This window comes from Rissa tridactyla, chromosome 9, assembly GCF_028500815.1.
Source record: "Rissa tridactyla isolate bRisTri1 chromosome 9, bRisTri1.patW.cur.20221130, whole genome shotgun sequence".
NCBI classification, from domain to species: domain Eukaryota; kingdom Metazoa; phylum Chordata; class Aves; order Charadriiformes; family Laridae; genus Rissa; species Rissa tridactyla.
In genome coordinates, this window is record NC_071474.1 from 35074087 (window position 1) to 35091939 (window position 17853).

The 17853-nt window shown below is 43.5% G+C and overlaps 1 protein-coding gene across 1 annotated transcript in view; it reads left to right on the forward strand.

Annotated features, from left to right (window-relative positions):
- Positions 1-16424, forward strand: part of TRPC5 (transient receptor potential cation channel subfamily C member 5) — a 65243-nt gene extending 48819 nt beyond the window's left edge. The window contains exons 7-10 of the mRNA XM_054215008.1: positions 12748-12954; positions 13132-13173; positions 14866-14955; positions 15690-16424. Of these exons, the coding sequence (XP_054070983.1) occupies positions 12748-12954; positions 13132-13173; positions 14866-14955; positions 15690-16424 (1074 nt within the window). The remainder of the gene's footprint in view (positions 1-12747; positions 12955-13131; positions 13174-14865; positions 14956-15689) is intronic.
- Positions 16425-17853: the final 1429 nt, after the last annotated feature.

The window sequence follows — 17853 nt, forward strand, 5'->3', positions numbered from 1 at the left end:
TGACAAGAGGAAGGACAGTGGAACTTATCTGAGAGTAGCCAGGTGGCTCCATCATTTGTAAGTGGCAGAAAGTAACAGAGTGGGTAATGAGGACACTTTATGTGATAGGCTATTTCTCATGGGATTGCCACTTGGCTGCATCTGAAGTTATACAATCCTTCTGCCAGTTTGTAATTTTTTCAAAACAATGTGATAGTGGGTGTTACTGGGGGTCCTAGGGTGCAGGTGCATTTTGGCCTTTCTGGTGCCCTAGGGTGCAGGTACATTTTGCAGGGAATTAGCAATATATGCATATTTTCTGAAAGCATGTTCCTTATGGACACATCTGTGATATTCTGGGAAGTCATGCAGGTATTAGTCACTGAAACTGTACCAACAGTTCTGACTCTGCAGCCACAGGACAATGGGAAGCAGCAACTAAGACCCATCTGCAAGAGGAAAACCATAGGGCTGCGAACTTGTAATCTGAGTTCCAGACGAGTTAGAGCGATAAATGGTGCTCAATGGCACTGCAGCACTAGGCATCCCACTGACATATTAAGGAGAGATGTAAGCACTTAGAGCTTTCTGATCTTTTAGGAAAGTACAGCAATGCTTAATACCTCAGGAATAGCATCGCACCAAACTAGGTCTGAGAAAAATTATCTCTAACTACTGTGCATGAAAGCGAAGGTGTTACAGCTTCGAGTGTGTCGTACATGGTGTACGTGTGATGTTGGACTAATGACTTCATGATAGCAGTATGTATTAAGTTATGAAATTGTTTTGTATGTTGTGTTTTGTATCCTTCTGTCAGTTTTTACGTCTATTATTTCAAGCTAGTTCATCTCAGACAGCTGTCACTGCAAAAGACAGCTGCATGTTTAATTTTTTTAAGGGCATCTCTGTGAGTAGTGTGTATGACCAAACTGAAGCAGAGTTGCCAGTGTTCAGATTGGAGAAATTAGGGCATTGGACACCAAACTAGGAGTGCAGTTTTAAATGATGGAATGAAATAGAGTGGATTAGCACATATTGTGCAGGACAAGAATGCAAATGATAAATATTTTGCATAGCAAAACAAAAGCCGTACAGTAAACAGAAGCAGTTGGTATGTGCAGCTAAAAATAAGTGATCATTAAGTGTAGGGATGTTGTACGTGGAATTTAAAAATTAAAGCACAGCGGAATATAAAGATTTTTCACCTCCCTATTACATTGTTTCCAAGATGACTTTGGATTTCCCCTAGGAAGTAGTATGAAACTTTTCTTGATCTACAATGAGCAAGAACTCCTCTAGTTTTCTGCACCAACTGAACTCCCTCAGCACCATGGCAGTAATCGCTACCCAGTTTAATTCACAACAGCAGCAGAAATTCTCTTTCCCACTGAGATCTACGACCCTTAGGACTGTCAAAAAAATGTTGCACCTCCTCTGCTTGCATGGCCTGCATACGGTTATTACTTTGTGGTTTTGCTAAGAAAGAATTTTACGAATCAATAAACTTAGTTCAAAATAGACAGCTGGACAGTCCCCGCATGTGGCAGGATTTGGGGTGGTAGATTGTCCCCCTGTAGAAGTAAGGCCAGCTCCAAAGCCTGGACTCAAATCTAAGCTACTGTAAAGCATCAGGAAATATTCATCTCACAAGCCCCATTTCAGGATCATTAATTTGAACTTCTTAGGAGAAACTGAGATGTGTCTGTTTTTTAACTCTGTCATACAGCAGGAAATGAAATTATGCTTGTTATACACTTGTTGCCAATATGAGCAATGTCTCTTGAAGATTTTTATGGTGTAGCAAAATAACTAGGATCTAGAAAGGGGGTTAAATGGCTCTTTGGTTTGCTGACTGAATGAAGTATCACTGTTTGTCCCCCAGTTTTCTGTCCCTCAGGGGCTCCAGCTGACCAGAACACACATCCTGCTGGTCACTGCCCCCGTGCAGACCCCGTGTTCTGGGTGCAGGTAGTACGCTCAGGTCTTTTCTTCATTCTATAATGCAACTGTAATTACCCAAATCTCAATTACTGTGCTCCCAAAACTCATCTGTGTCATTAGTAATAATTAATTGAAATCGCAAATTCTCCTGAACTCGGTGCCTTTTGTGACATTTGGACAGGCAGAGTTCTGTTACATTTCCCCATGGAGTGTGATACATGTGAAGAAACGCCGGACCCCTGCTCTCTAGTTCCCTCCCGGGTAGCTGCAGCACATCTTTAGAGGAGTGGGATTGATTCCCAAGGCTGGGTGCTCTCTCTGGAGCTTGTGACTGGACGCGGGGGACTCCCAGCAGATTTTTATTTGAAAGTGAAGGGAAGTATGTTGCAGCAGTGGTGTGCTGTGATGCTACCATACAGCAAATGGCCTGTGTGTGAAATTAGCCCTGCAGCCTCGCTCTAGACTGGCAGGCAGCTTAATTGCTTTTTGTTAGCAAGCTAAAGTATTCATTTGAAGGTGTAGAACTGTTTGTCTTTTTGCTGGCTTTAGTCTAATTACATATAACCCATGGACTTGAATCAAGTTGTTAATATTCATCTGATGTTTGCAGAGCCTCTAAACGGAAGCACTCGATGTGCTCTGACTTCACATGCCGCATCTTTTTCTGTTGTTAGACTAGACAAAGCTAATTCTCCTTCCTAGGGCCCAATCCTGCAACCCCTTGCTCAGACGAGTATTGTCAGCAGAATCAGAACATTAATCCTTTCTGTTGTTTTTAATCTTTGAAAACCCAGATATTTATCTGACCCTGAGTACCACCATGGCCAAACCACTCCAGGGATTATTCAGAGGAGCAGAAACATTACATTTAAGAAAAAACCAAGATGAGCTAGCAATCTGTATGTGACACCTGGCTGGTTTAAGATATTACAGGGAATTTTCTGGCATTTATACGGGTGGGTTTGGTTTTCTTTGGTGTAGTTAACACGCCAGTGCCCCGCATGACAGGTCAATAATTCTCTGCCCATTACGTGCAAAGCAGCACAGCAAGGTTTGCTCTTGCTACATGATAGAAGTTGATGTATCCAGATGGAACCACATAGGTTGCAGCCCCCTGCGTTATCCCATCTTTTATTTAGGCCTGACAAGCTCAATTAGCATTATCTTCTACTTCTGCATCGAGGGGACTTTTGTTAAAAAGGCAGAAGAAAAGAGGAAAAGCAAAAGAGAAAGAAAAAACATTACTGAGGAAAAAGCAGTGAAAAACTAAAAGGGGTTTATCTGGGAAGAGCTTTCACCTGATATTGAGCAATGGGAACAGCTATATTAAGAATCCTCTGAAACGTGACTTTTTAGATGCCAGTGCTTCACAGATTTGCTTTTCAGCACGCTGCCATCTAGCAAATAAGCTGATGCTGATTATATAGGTGAAACAGGATACCTACAACTCCATCCAATTAAATGGGAAGATGTCTAATAACCTGGATGCTGTGCTGTGGCTCCTCATCTGCGTTTCTGTTCTCTGGTCCGGTCCCCCACAGCTCCTCAGCTGCAAATCCTGCTCTCAGAATCTGGGGAAGAAACAGGGGCTTCAACTCCTGAACCACTGCTATCTGCACAGCTCAGGATTCACTTAGAGACTTGAGCGATCTCATACATTTATAATGGTTTCCTTTCTTTTGGCTCAAGGATGTATTTAAATGATGGGGATGTTGAGCTCAGATTTTTTCTTTTTGAACAATTTTTCAATTTTTGGCAGCTAAGCTCATGCACTGCATTTAAGCGACTATGCAAACAGGCTGACTTCCAGAGGTGTCAGGCCCCTGCTTCTCCCACTGGTGCTAAGACCTTTACAGACTCAGTGAACAACAGTTCAGCTCCGTTCCTTCGCTGAGGAAAGGCAATTTATGGCTAGTCATAAAAGAGAAAAGTATTAAAGCATTTGGTACCTGAATACATGTACACGGTTTTATTGCTTAACTATGGAAGTTTGGGAATTATAATTTTATTTTTTTGGTTACTTGAGGAAGGGATATAAGGGCTGTGTATATACGTGCATAAAAAAAATGTAAAGCCTAAGGAGATATAGTGAGGCTCAGAGCTTTAATTCAGGGAAATTGCAGCAACGCATGAAACCAGCTCCCAGGGTCAGCCCAGTAATGAATTTACTGTATTACTACCCTTCAGGTCAGCTCGATGTGACCAGATATTCTGGTAAACATTTCTGTAGCGTAGGAGTGGCAAAAACCATCAAATGTGCTTTGTGATTATTCATACTCAGAGCTCAGATCTAAGAGTTATAAATGGCCCTAAATAACACATTAAATAAACTGTTTCCCAGCTGAAATCACATCCTTTTAATGGCACAGACTGGATCCTGGGATCTGAAATTCACATGTGGATCCAAACTGGAATTTTTCTTGGGGGAAAAAAAAAAAAAGAAACAGGAAATAAATAAAAAGGGGTACAGAGAAGTACCTGATTCTCCTTCGTATCTGGCTCCCACCAGTCCAGCAATAAATTTTAAGACATTTCTTCTTCCTTGGAAGGGTCGAGTCTCAGGCTGACCAGCTATGCAGAAAAAATCAAAAATAATATCCTGTAAAAAGTGCAAGTAGAAATCAGTCAAAGTCCATTTTCTTTTTTTGCCATGGTACTAACAGAGTCATCAACACTCTGTGTTGGACATACCTTCAGCCCACCATTTCTCTAGGGGTACGTGTGAATTACTTGATTTTGACCTGGCTGGAGGTAGTTAACATTATCGGCACAGATGCACCTTATCTCTCTGACTTTCAGCATGAAAAGGGGCTCTTATCGGGCAGTGATAAAGGAGAGAGAATGGATGGCAGGAAGAACAAAGCCTTAGTGATATCTTTCTCATTGTTTCTTCCTGCTGAGGCTTTTTTAGAGAACTGTTTGTCTGCATGACCTTCCTACTGCGCTGATTTATTTGATTATTAAAATAAAAACTAAACTTTGCTGGAATGTGAGTGAAGAAAAAGGTGCTAGTTCAAATAATTTAACTGCACTAAAACCAGCACAGTCCGCAGTTCTCTGTGTTTTCTCAAATATAATATTCCCCGGCCTTCTCATTAGCTATCATTGTTTCCATCCAATGTGCTGGTGGGAGATGAAAGGTAATTGATATATATAACCTAAATACATTGTGGAATGTAGTGCATTGCAAGCTATAATAAAAATTTTAATTACGAATATATTCTGCACATGGAAGATATAAATAGCAGAGATGCTAAAGCATGCATTTTCCAAGTACAAACAAACTGATTCCCCAGAGCTGGGAAAATCATCCAGCTTGCAGTAAGGAGGTCCGTTTTGGGGACGCGATGGCCAGTGCAACAGCTCATCTAATAGCTCTGCTGTGGTGTCACTCGGGAGTGAATGCCCGTGCTCTTTGCTTGACCTTATGTATTCAGAAACCATTAGTGGTTTTCTTTTCCACTGCAACCAGTGACCTGCCCCATTTCCATAATTTCTGAGCCTTTCTGGCTATGCGTCCTTTGTTTCAGTGGCCAGTCTGGCCCAAACCACGACACTATGCTCCAAAGACGGAGTCCTTTATCCACCTTATTATAAAACGCAGTCGCCATGCCATATGTCATGTTGACACTGAACTGGCCATTCCTTTCATCTGTTTGAATTCACGAACCTTGGACACTGCAAAATTAAGGAAGCTTTTCCTAATTTCCTCTATTGCAGTGTGTTCTTTTATGGGCTCTACCATGACTGGGATCTTCATCCAGCTTTCAAGTTTTTAAGGCTTGCAATCCCATTGATGGCTTATCTGAAATGTCTGCTATGTCAAAATTTAGATTTTGAGTTTTTTCTCCCTTGTGCTCTGTTTGTTTTCCTCACCTGGGGGCCTTGCTACCTTTTACCAGATAAGGATAGCTCTTTTCTGAAATCAAGTCTTTACCTGTATCCTGGCCCAAGAATTTGGTTTTCTCGTATCCCAGAGCTAGTATTTATTTATGAGTATTTCTTCAGGACCTGCCTATGCTTGAATGTCCTTTTCCTTTCCTGTGCTGGAGCCAGAAGAGTTTCTGCACCCCCGGCTGAGCTGCTGCCCAGGGAGCAGCTCTCCCTTCCCGTGCCTGTTTGCCTGTGTTGCGTGCTCGTGCACGGGGTTTGCTTTGCGGCTCTCCGGGCATGTCTTCCCTCACATCAGGGCACTCTGTTGCTTTGTGTGTGTTGGTTTGCATCTGCCGTGGGCTTTGTTCTCCCCAGAGCACGGCCACGCGCTCCTCTTCAAAGCCGTGTGTGGGTGGCGTGGGGCCACTGCAGCTTCCCTGGTGTGAACGTCTTGTTGCAGGTCAGGACTCCCTTTGCTTTACCAGTGCAGCGGGTGATTTTGTGCTAGACAGTACTTTGATCTCTTCTCTGGCTGCCTCATTCCCTAACTGTTCTAATTGCTTTTTCTAATGCTAGATTGTCCTCCTTTAGTATTTTTTCTTGTATTATTTTTGAGATTGATCCTATTAAGTTCTTATCCTTCAGTATGTCATCCCCAGCTTTGAAAGCAAAGTCATTTGTTGTCAGCTGCAGCTGAATTACCTATGCATTAATTGCCTTTGTAGGTCCCTGATTTTTCTCACAGACTTTTTTTTCTGTTCTATAACATATTTTTCTTTGAAAAATATTAAGCATCATTTACCTCAAAAAGCCTGCTTGGATTTTTGCTGCTTGCTTCTCTGAGCTCATCATTAAACCCCCAAGCTTTGCTGATGCTATTACCAGTTTGCCCAACACATATTACAAAATTAACAGCTTTGAAACTGCACAAGAGTTGTCTGTGTCGGGTTCTGTAAAGATTAACTTTCTACTGACCCTCTTTCTTCAATGCTTTCTGTTCAGGTCACATAAGGGTACATACATTTCTTGTGCTAGCCTGCTTGAAGGCCATTGCTGATGTATTTTCTGTGCTGTTTTCCCTGCTCTGGGTTTAGCAAAGAGCAATAAAGAGGCACGTGAGAGAGAAATATACCAAACAAAGTTTAACGACTTGTATACTTTGCAGCACAGCTAATTACACAGCAAAAAAGCACCTTTGAAGTTCCTGTGCCATTCAGACAAGGAGCCTGCCTTACTCAATACGCTGCAAATAAGATGTGTCAGTGAGCACCTTGTAAAGGTGAATGCTGCGTCTGCTCTTCCTTCCTAGAGCAAAGTGCTGCAGCTTGGGCACTTCCTAATCTTGCGGGGCTGCTGCTGGCACCTTCTAGGACAGCAGCAGAGAGCAGTTCTGCTACTCCTGATGCAGACATCACGCCGGCTTCTGCCAGTGTTGCCTGCACAACGGGAAAGCTTCCCGTGCCTCCTTCCGAGGCACTCAGCCACGGCCAGCCAGCCTGGTCCCGAGGGCATTGTCACAGCCATCTATATCTGCATCTGACAGGCAGCAGCCTGATTGCCAGCTTAGCCCACTGACTGTTGTATAATAAAACACAAGAAAGGCATACACAGCCCTTTTTGTGACAGCTAGAAAGACACTAGCGATCTTTATATATTATTCCTACCAAATGGGCGTGGGGAGGATTTGCATCCCAGGAACACACTTCTTGGAGGAAAGAGCAGAAGCCCTTGGGCACCTCTGCGTAGCATAGAGGACCTTAAATAGATTATCTTGTGATTGTTTTACAGTGGAAAAGTTTGAAGGTCTCAGAGGCTGCCAAGTGTTACCATCATCTCAGAGTTATGTTTTAGCCGAGCGTTTGTACCATGGGTCTACTCCAGCCTAACCCAGAGCTAACCACGGTGTGGAACAGCAGAGTGCAGGGAGCTGCCATAATCCATTTCAGCCTACTAGTCCCGAGCTGATGTAAATCCCAGTGCTTTCAGGGATGCTGATTCAAGAGTCACAAGATCGGTCTCCCATGCCCTGATTTGCCACAGGCTTCCCACGGGACAGCCCTGTGCTTCAGCTCCTATCTGCTAACTTAAATGTAACAGCATCTTCCTCCATCGGCTTTCCAGCCACAAGGGAGCCAAAATACTAACCACATGAAGAGGCTGAGGAACCTAGAGGCTGCGGCAGTGGTAGCCATCTCATACAGAGAACTGAAACAGTCTCCCATTGCTGGGGCTCTGCTGGCTGGTCAGTACCAGCTGAGAAGCTGGCTGTTATTTGGCAAAGTATGATCTAAACCATATGGCCCAGCAAGGAGATGGTGACGGAAATCTTTACAGAGAACATTTCACAAAATGTAAACAACAGATTTTCTACACAGAGGCAGAGATGGAGATTAATGCTTGAATTATCCTGGATAATTAGTGTAGCAGGTAATTATTTATAATCTGGCACATCTGTGAATACATTACTTTGACTGAATTAGAAAATCCTCGCAACTGCTACGGTAAGATGGCTTCAGCAATCCCATGGGGAAATCTTTATGGGAGATTGATTCTTACTTCAAATGGCAGAGATTTGCAAGAGGATTATATGGCCAGTATCACACATTCGCATTGTGATAGTAAGCGATACAGTTTCTTTTCCCACAGAGAAGCCGAGTGCTGGTTTCTTTGAGTTTATGTGTTCTTTGAGCTTGAGGGCTCGGCCCTCTTAAGAAGTAGAGTGTTTTATAGCTGAAATGATGAGCAGTGCTTGAAAGAAAATGGTGACAAGAACAAGGGCAAGAGCAACAGAAGCTCAAAAAGAGGACAGTGAAATCCAAACTTGGATTTGAATTCCTAAAGCAACAAGGTCACACTTGAAAAGCTACTAGATATGTTTCTTTAGGTTATTATAAATGTTACCAATAATTGTCACCTAAGAACATTGTATAAAACAGCACAGTTGTGTGAGGATCCTGTCCTCACTCCGCAGAGGGCCCGCTCGAAGCTCCCTGCCACGGTGGAGCGCTGCAGGTGTGCATCCTCTGACAGTGCTCCCTGTGGAGGGGCAGAGCTCCTGGGCTCCCTCCTGTCCTCCCTCGTAGGAGACCCACGTCTGCTGAAGCGTCCCAGGGTTACGTCCGCGCTGGCCGTCCCTGGGAGTGGGCTCCAACGTGCCGTCTCCTGTGACCCACCTCTGTAAATCAGCAGCTAGTGCAGCACCGCTGCAGGTGGCACTGAACCTTCCAGCAGCAGGTCTGGGCTCGCCCGCGGCTGCATAGCTTTGCAGGGTGCATGGTGGCCAGGCGCAGGGAAGGGCCCTTGGGTTGGACTCTCGCTGTATTGGTACTCAGGAGCTCACTTTGAGTGCTCACCTACATGCAACCTTTGCAACAGCTTTGATGCAAAGCAGGCTCAGACTCAAGCAGCCCTCAAAAATGTAAATCTTGCCCAGTGGCCTGCAGTCACTGGGGAGACACACCAAAACCCTGGAACATGTCTGGTGGTCCACTGGGCCACATTCACATTCATGCAATGACTGGCTGTAACTCACAAGTGCTTCAGGTATGAATTGGGTATCGAACGATTGCTGAAGCATGGTACTCTTGGTACTCAGCACAGGGAGGAGAGTTGGGAAAGCTGTAGTTTTGTGTGCAGATTTCACTGCTTACAGCACTAAAGAGAGCTCTAACCGAGAAAATGGTGGTTTCCTGGCACACAAAGACATTCTCAGTAAAATTGAAACGTCTCTTTCCAATATTTGCAACACAAAACTGCTGCCAGGAGCTCTCATCTGAATTGCTCAGGTTCTCAAAACATCATGGTGAATAATTGAGACAGTCTGAGTTCGTAAACCCCGCGGAATTCACAGCAATAGAAAAGAGGAAGAAAAGATACTCTAAGCTTTGTACATAGGGTCTGTCTTTTAAGGGAGGTTATATCGCACTTGTTGACTGAGACTGCACAGGAAGAAATACAGGTGGGGCTGAGGCCAGCATCCACCAGCCTCACGCACAGACACATTTACATCAACAGGGATTCGTTCAGACCAACCACAGAACTTTCCCAATGAGAAACTCCAGCTAAGTCTCACAGCAGCGCCCTGCACCTGCATTCAAGCCCCTAGTCAAGCCCATGTAGTCCCCTTAAACTGTTTTAAAATGAAAGAACAAAAAGAAAACACTTTGTGCTGAAAAACTCTTTTAGCCCTTCTCTTCCTTTCCCAGAAACTAATTTGCAATCCCCAAGCTATAGATTTGCCTTATCCTCCTCTACAAACAGCATCCAACATCCACTGCTAAATCACAGCTGCCCAGGACATGCCCTTTTTTTTAACGTGCTGAAGGAAATTGCTGCCAAGTCACCACACCTGATCCCACCCCGCCACTGACACTGGACCTTTGTAAAGGGTCCAAACGTCTTGTTCAAACTACCTTCTCCCTTCTGAGTCCTCAATAGGACATTTACACCTACCTCTGTATTGACTAAGAACTTAAAATATACGTCTCTATCAAAAAATAACAGTCTTTGCACTCTCCTTCAGCTGCTGCCTTACCCTGAACTCCCCAGCTGCCCCCGACAGTGCTATCAGTATTGCCAGGTGTCTGTAGTTCCTGCACACCCTGAGAAAAGCTTACTCGCAGCAGGGATGAATAACTCAGTGCTGGTCTCGTGCAGCCATTCCCCTAAAAATGCTTTAGATGCTTGAACCAGCAATGCCACTCTTCTCTACAGCCTTTCAAGATGCAGTCACCACTGGGTTTTCCCCTGGTACTGAATATGTCCAGGTAGAGCATGGGGAGCTGCCAAGAGAGATCTGATCTCCTGCCTTCCCCACGGGTAGCACGCCCTCCCCAGTGGCCCCTTGCCTCACCTGGCGTGTGATGCCGATCATTTGTTGTCCTTCCGAAGACTGTTTCAACTGAAATTGCCCAGACCAGGAAACGTTCAGGTAGAAAGATGTAAGCCTTTAGGACCGAGCAGGAAGCAGCCAGCCCTGCTTCTGGAAGAGGCTGGGACAGCTTTGCCTTGAACTGTGAGCAGTTATCAGGCAGGAGTTGTCCTGTGGGCTGGTTGTGGAGCTCAGAGCACTAACCCGGAGTCTGGGAAGGAGGAACAGCAACTGCATGGCACTAGCTTCTTCTGCGCCCCTCTAGCTCTGCTGAGCTTGCTGCAGCCTGCAGGTAGAGATAAATGCAGAAAAAGTGAGCAGGACTTTTTTTTTTTCTGGTGGTAATTATTTCTATTGCTGCAAACTTACTTTTTAACTACCTAGAACTTAATTTCCACCAGCATCAGCTTTTAATACTTCATTGTGATGCTGCAGTTTCCCTGCTTACAGGGTCTGATAATGTGTGAGGCTAAAAGGGGCATGGCAGGCAGCTTCTCTACCTATGGCTTGAAAACAGCCCTTTCAGTAAGTTGGCAGGGGATAGTAGTGTTCTGGGCTGATTCAGACCATCTGCAGAGACTAATGTGCCACTGGGCCACCGAGGCAGTTATTTCAAATCAAGAGCTGCATGTAACTTGAATACGCTGCTAAAATGGAGTTCAGCTGTGCCTCACTGTCAAAATGTGAGCGTATTTTACCCATGTCAGAGCACTGGAGCGTAGCCATAAAGCCAGTGTAGTAATTTTTTGGGCATGATGTTCAGCCATATTTTATTAAACTCCCTGTCCTACTCTTCACGGCGTGTTGCTAAGAGGGCTGCTTGTTCCAACCTGGTTGAAATCGCCTCATAAACTTAAAATCCCATATTGTCCTTTTCTCCTACCTTGCACTGTTCCTTAGGCTAGATAATCACAGCTTTGGTTTAATCTCATGTCAGATACTGTTAACCTAAGTGGTGAACAGCTAAAATGTCGTAACCATCAGCTTAGCACTATGCTTTGCAATGATAACGATACACAAATTTACCATTTAAATTCAGCACACTATGTCACTGCTTGGCTTGAAGGCTTCAAACTATGTCCTTCCTTTTCTGTCTAATGTCAGAATTTCTGCAGAACATACAAAACAGTGACATTTTTTAACTTTAAAACTAGCACAAAACAGCGTGAAATCTGTTTTGAATAGCTGCAGTATCTATCTCTCTGAATCCAGGCTGTAGGTAGATGTCTCTGCCCTGATGTGGAAGGGAATATGCAGTTTGTTACTGGGCAGAACAGCCAGTTGACTCCATGGACTAGATTGCAAATAGCTTGATTTGGGGCTCGCTGTTTTGCAGTCTGTAAGGTCAGTGTCTTGCATAGACTCAGTATTCCTTTCCTGGTGACTGTATGGACCGTGTGCCTATTTGTGCAGCTGTAAAAGGATGCTATTAACTTTCCACCTTTACTTTGTTGGGATCAAAAACACTAGAGCACAGCAAGCTAGCATGGTGATAATATAAATGAAAAAAAAACAAACCAAAAAACCAAACAGTAAAATGTCTCCTGTTTTGTGTAAGAATAATGCAGAGACAAGATGTAAAATACGGCATGCATAAAATGTGTCACTTCCTTGTAGGAGCTGAATTAATGGATGCTATAAAAACCAAACAAATCAAAAAACACTATGAAAGACCTTTTTCCAGGGAAGACTGTGAGAATTCATTGGATTTGGACGTGAAAAACAATGGCTTGTGATAATAAAAGTGCTAGCAAAAAGCAAAGAGAAATGTGTTTTCTTACTTCTTGTATTGGCAAACTAATAAGCATAACCTCTAAAGGACAGAGCCAGACTTTAGCATGTGAAGTTACTTTTGCTGAATATTGCTATCATCTCATTTCTCAGCGGTTGGTATTTTACACTCCACCTATATTTCACACTGCATTTTTTTATGTGCACCCCCAGCGACGGAGATGGAAGAAGCGATACTGCTTTGCCTGCAGCTGGAGAAATCCTTTATTGCTCACATCAACTCCTCAGCCGCTGGCATTTGCTCCAGGAAAGCCTGCCTGAAGCTGCTGATCGTCTCTTTCCTTCTCTCATAGGACCACGCAGATATCGAGTGGAAGTTTGCACGGACGAAGCTCTGGATGAGTTACTTTGATGAAGGTGCCACTCTGCCCCCTCCTTTTAACATTGTCCCAAGTCCCAAGTCAGTCTGGTACCTTTGCAAGTGGATTCACAATCAGCTGTGCCCAGGCAACGACTCTGACAATGAACAGAAGAGGCATGAAAACCTCAAAACATTCACAGTAAGGAGCTGCATAGTTTTATACTTCATTTTGTGAGGGTGCTTGTGCATGTTCAGGATCACGAGGGCCACTGCTCTGCTGGTGCAGAAGGTTGCTGGATCATCACTTGCTACGAGCCATCAGGAGCTCTAAAGACAGGACTAAATAGGTAACATATCCGTGCCTTTCTCTTTCCAGGAACGTCACGCTGACAACCTGATTCAGAATCAACATTACCAGGTAAACTCTTCAGCACACAAAGCTTTTACTTGCTGTTTCTTCTTCCTGCTCACTCTCTATTACCACGATTCTTGCTTGCTTCTAGAATATATTTTGATAAGCGTAGATCCTCTTAAGAGAATTTTGCTTACCATGGATTAAAACATTCCCTCATAAGCAATGAGATGGTTCTGTAAATCCCTCCTAGCCTTTCACCCCCTCTGAAGTAGCGGAAAACTTGCCCGGTGTCAGTCTGACTGCTGAAGTCAAAGGTGACATCCCCACTGCCATCAGAGGTACTAGGCTGTCACACCATCCTGATTAAAACTGTTTCGGCAGCATTTTTACACACTTCTGAATCATTCCTCTTCTGCTCTTTTTTTGTAAAGCATCCCTAACTCAAACAGCGGCTGGGATTTTCTTTTGTTTTGGACAGCTCAGGAAGGAGGAATAGTTCCTTTGGTGAATTTTGCTTGTTTTGTTTATTGTCAGCCTGCCCGTCATCAAGTACTCATTATAAGTCAACCTATAAAAGGATGAAACTGCATTAAAAACACCAGCTTCAGTACCGGAATTCAGTGTGATGTATTATGCCAGCATGCTGGAAGGAAAAAAAATTCTCCAGAATGTTTGGTGGTATGTTAGGCTATACTGTCAAAAGCCAGTAGTAATTTGTCTTACTTAAGAGATCTCCTGCTTTTTGAAGAATATTTTAATCTGAAGTTGATATTTAACATAAATAGTCACCTCTGACAACAGACATTTGGTACTTTCTGACCGCAGCACAGCTTACGGGTACAGTCGGTTCTCTTAAAAAACCTCACAGTAAAACTTTGGTATGGAGACCATCTTCATGCTTGGTGTTGCTCAGACTTGTTATCCCTATGTATGAAATGGGGAGATGAAGGGAAGGTTTGGAGTAGCGTCTTCCGTGTGTAGAGAACAACCTCTGCTTACGTTGGCCAGCACAGATAAACATACAAGCTCCAAGTACCAGTTTGCTTATGTAAAGCCAGCAAGGAGGTAAACAAACACAGAACAAAATGGATCTCATCCTACCAAAAATCTGTACTGTAACAAACAGCCTGGGTAACACAGAGGAGCAAGAGCCCTTGGAGAAGTCACTGAGGGTGTGATTCAGTCCTTCCAGCATTGTCCACAGACACTGCAACAGCCTTGAAAGGAGTTTCTGACCTGCCATTAGGGAAGGCCCAGGCAGCTGGCAGATGTCGTTTAACGTGAACATGCGTTGCCCCGCGGAGTCCCAGCTCTTCTTCAGATTATTTGTTGTCAACATGCCCTCCTTGGCTTTCAAATACTTGATAAACAATCTTCAAATGGCAAGCTTAGCCTATCAGGGTACACAGCATACACACACGAGATCAGTAATCTTAAAAATTTCAGCAGCTGAGATTAAATGGCTTGAGGACATATAAGAACATCAAGAATTTTTTCTCAACAACTTTTACCTATATAAAACAAGTACAAAATACCTGTTCATCATAGTTGACAACTGAGCATTCAAGATGGAAAGTATATAACGCTTTCCAAAGGTCTGTTCTGTTTAGAAGAAAGTGTGCTAACAGTAAGTGATTTTCTTTTTAGACAGCAGAGTCAGGATAGCCGCTGTTGGTAAGAACTCAGTGAAGTGCAGTAGGAACAGAGTTTGGTCTGAGCCAGCCACTGAATCACTTGTATTGTTTCCTGTTCCAGGAAGTGATAAGAAATCTTGTGAAAAGATATGTTGCAGCAATGATAAGAACTTCCAAAACCAACGAAGGTTTAACTGAAGAAAATTTCAAGGTAATTTATTATTCCTTAATAATAATTTATTATATTAATTCAAGTAGCCACTTGCAGAGTTCGCACTAAGTTGTCAATGTGATTTGTAACCTGCTGTGGAAATAGGACTATTACCAGAGCTGCGAATACATATGATGCGTATGGGGGGTTTTGAGCAGAGAATATTCTTATCCAGGTGTCTTCTCATATGATCACCTCCCAGATTTTAATATACCGTATGTTATGTAGACAAAAGCTTTGGAAATAGCAGGAATGAAGTACCTGATCTGAGTCAGTATCACATTCCTAATCCTAACCCAGAGAGAACGAAAGAATGAACCTGGGTTAATGGATACGAAGAACACTTACCAACAAAGTTAAAGTTGGGCCTATCAACTAAACAGGATTCCTGCCATATTTTTAAATTTCAGCAGTGTTTCCTCTCTTCTATAACCGTCTTATTTGACTTTTCTTTTTTTGGGGAGGAGGTGGTGGTGGGGTAGGCAGAGGGAGTTGGTCAAGAGGCTGGTCCCACAGCCTTTGGAGAGAAAGATCTTAGGAGGTCTCCAATTCTCAGGATTACCAATACATTCTTTTTGTGCGTCACTGAATAATGAAGATGCATGCGGTATTCTTCTAAGTGTGATTTGGTATCAGTCATTTGCATATCTCTGAACAGTTCTCCCAAGGGAATGTGATCATTCTTTCATGTCACAGATAAAGCTGCTGTTAACTCATTTCTCCTCTTGCCCTAGGAATTAAAACAGGACATCTCAAGTTTTCGCTATGAAGTTCTTGACCTCTTGGGAAATAGGAAGCCCCAGAGGAGAAGTTACTCTACCAGCAGCACCGAGGTGTCCCAAAAGGATGAAGCAAATGAAGATGGTGCTGGAGAAAAATCCAAAGCCAAGAGTGTGTCTTTCAATGTAGCCAACAAAAAAAAGGACTTCAATGTATCTGCTCTAATTAAAACTATGTCCGGGATCAATATGGTGGAAGAGAAGCCAAAAAGCAATGGGATCAGTAAGCGCTCCTTTGTCCGAAATGGAAATAGAGTTCAGAGACTTTCCAGCTCCAAGAAGGAGTCCTTTAAGAGACTGGGCCTGCTTTTCTCCAAGATGAATGGACACGTACCTGAACCAAATTCAGAACCCATGTACACTATTTCAGATGGAATTATTCAGCCACACTACATGTGGAAAGACATTAAATATTCTCAGATTGATAAAGAGAGAGAAGAGAATTGTTCCAAAAGTGAAATTAACCTCAATGAGGTGGACTACAGTGGGAACACAAGACTTACAGGACAGAGCAAGGAGTGCCCTGTGGTTTGTACCAGCTCCCTTCACTGTGCTTCCAGTATTTGTTCCTCTAATTCCAAACTTATAGACTCGTCAGAGGATGTGTTTGATTCATGGGGAGAGGCTTGTGACTTGTTTATAAACCAGTGGAAAGATGGGCAGGAGGATCACGTTACAACTCGGCTATAAGTAAAGCTATCTTAACACTCGCTGGAAAACTTAGCCAATTATTTGTAATTGTTTGCTCTCATCTGATTCAGCGTTACTATTTCCTTTCTATCCACAGGTGAAAAAAAAAAAGTGTAAAACTACTTATGTTAGCCTATTTTATAGCCATCTGCACCTTTTTTAATTTACTTTTTTCTACACTCACAAGTACTAAACTAAAGCTTTCACCATTTATAAGGTCACCATAAACCACAGGAATCCCCTTGGATGCAGTCTTAGTCTTAAAACCCCACAGACTTCAGACACACTGGTGGCCGAGTAAAGGATTTCTCCAGTGCTCTCATCGTCATCCCACTGCCGCTGGGTTATCACTGCTGCTCTCCAACGTGATCGGCTCTGTGTCCTGCTCGATCTTCCTCATCGACCCAACCAGCTGGTGAGCAGTGGCTTAGCAGGAGGCTGAGAATCATACTTAAAATCATTTTAGAAATGGTTTCAACTTATAACTGGCTTTTTGTTTCCCTTAAGCAATATGACCTCTGATTCTTTCAGTCGTGTGTGTTTTTTCAGGTTGTTTGTTATAGTAATATTGTAAACCGGTACTGAATAAGAGATCCCTTTGATCATCCAGCTAGATTATGTTATGATTTGCTTATTTACCTAATTCCCACAAGAAATTCCCCCTGTAGGGAGCAGAATGACTTTCCAGTTAGGCTGACAGTAGAAGCCAGCCCCTGGCGCCACTACCAACTTCTACATAGATGAACTGACCCAAACCCAGCTGCGGCTGCTTGAAACATAAACCTCAGGGTGGTTCTCGTATTTCTAATGGGCTGAACCGAAACCTAGCCCTGAGCCATGCCCTTACACCACACCCCTCGAGCTGTATCTGGCTTGTGTAATTCCTAATCTCACTTCCACGGCTGCATTTGCGTTTTGCTGCCTCTCTGATGGATGTCAGGCTTTAGGAAGAAAACCATCCTCCCGGTATACAGCAAATGCTAAGAGAGATCCTGGGCCCGTGAGCTGCATTTCTGAAAAGCAACAGCAGCTCAAACTGTATCTGGCAGCCTGTAAAGTCTCTGCAGTTCCTTTTCTAAGGTGCAACAAAAAGGAGTGTGGAAGTAGATGTTGTCTTTTATTTCCCCAGTTGTGGTAGTGTCTGGACAGGGCCTAGCAATGTCACTGCTTCTGTCCTAAGGAGCATCAGAGAGGGGAGAAGACAACCCCCATGAAGGGCAAAATGGCTGAATTTTTAACAGTGATTTTTTTTTTCCTTTAAAAATGTTATACTTGAACTCTCTTCTACGGTGTTGCTAAGAAACACAGATGATTGGCATGCACTTACCGCCACTTCAAAGCTGTTATTAGCTGCTTTCTTGAAGGAAGCAAGTCCTGACCAGGAGTTCAGAAATGGCCTTCCCATATGACAGAGCTTCATTACTGCACT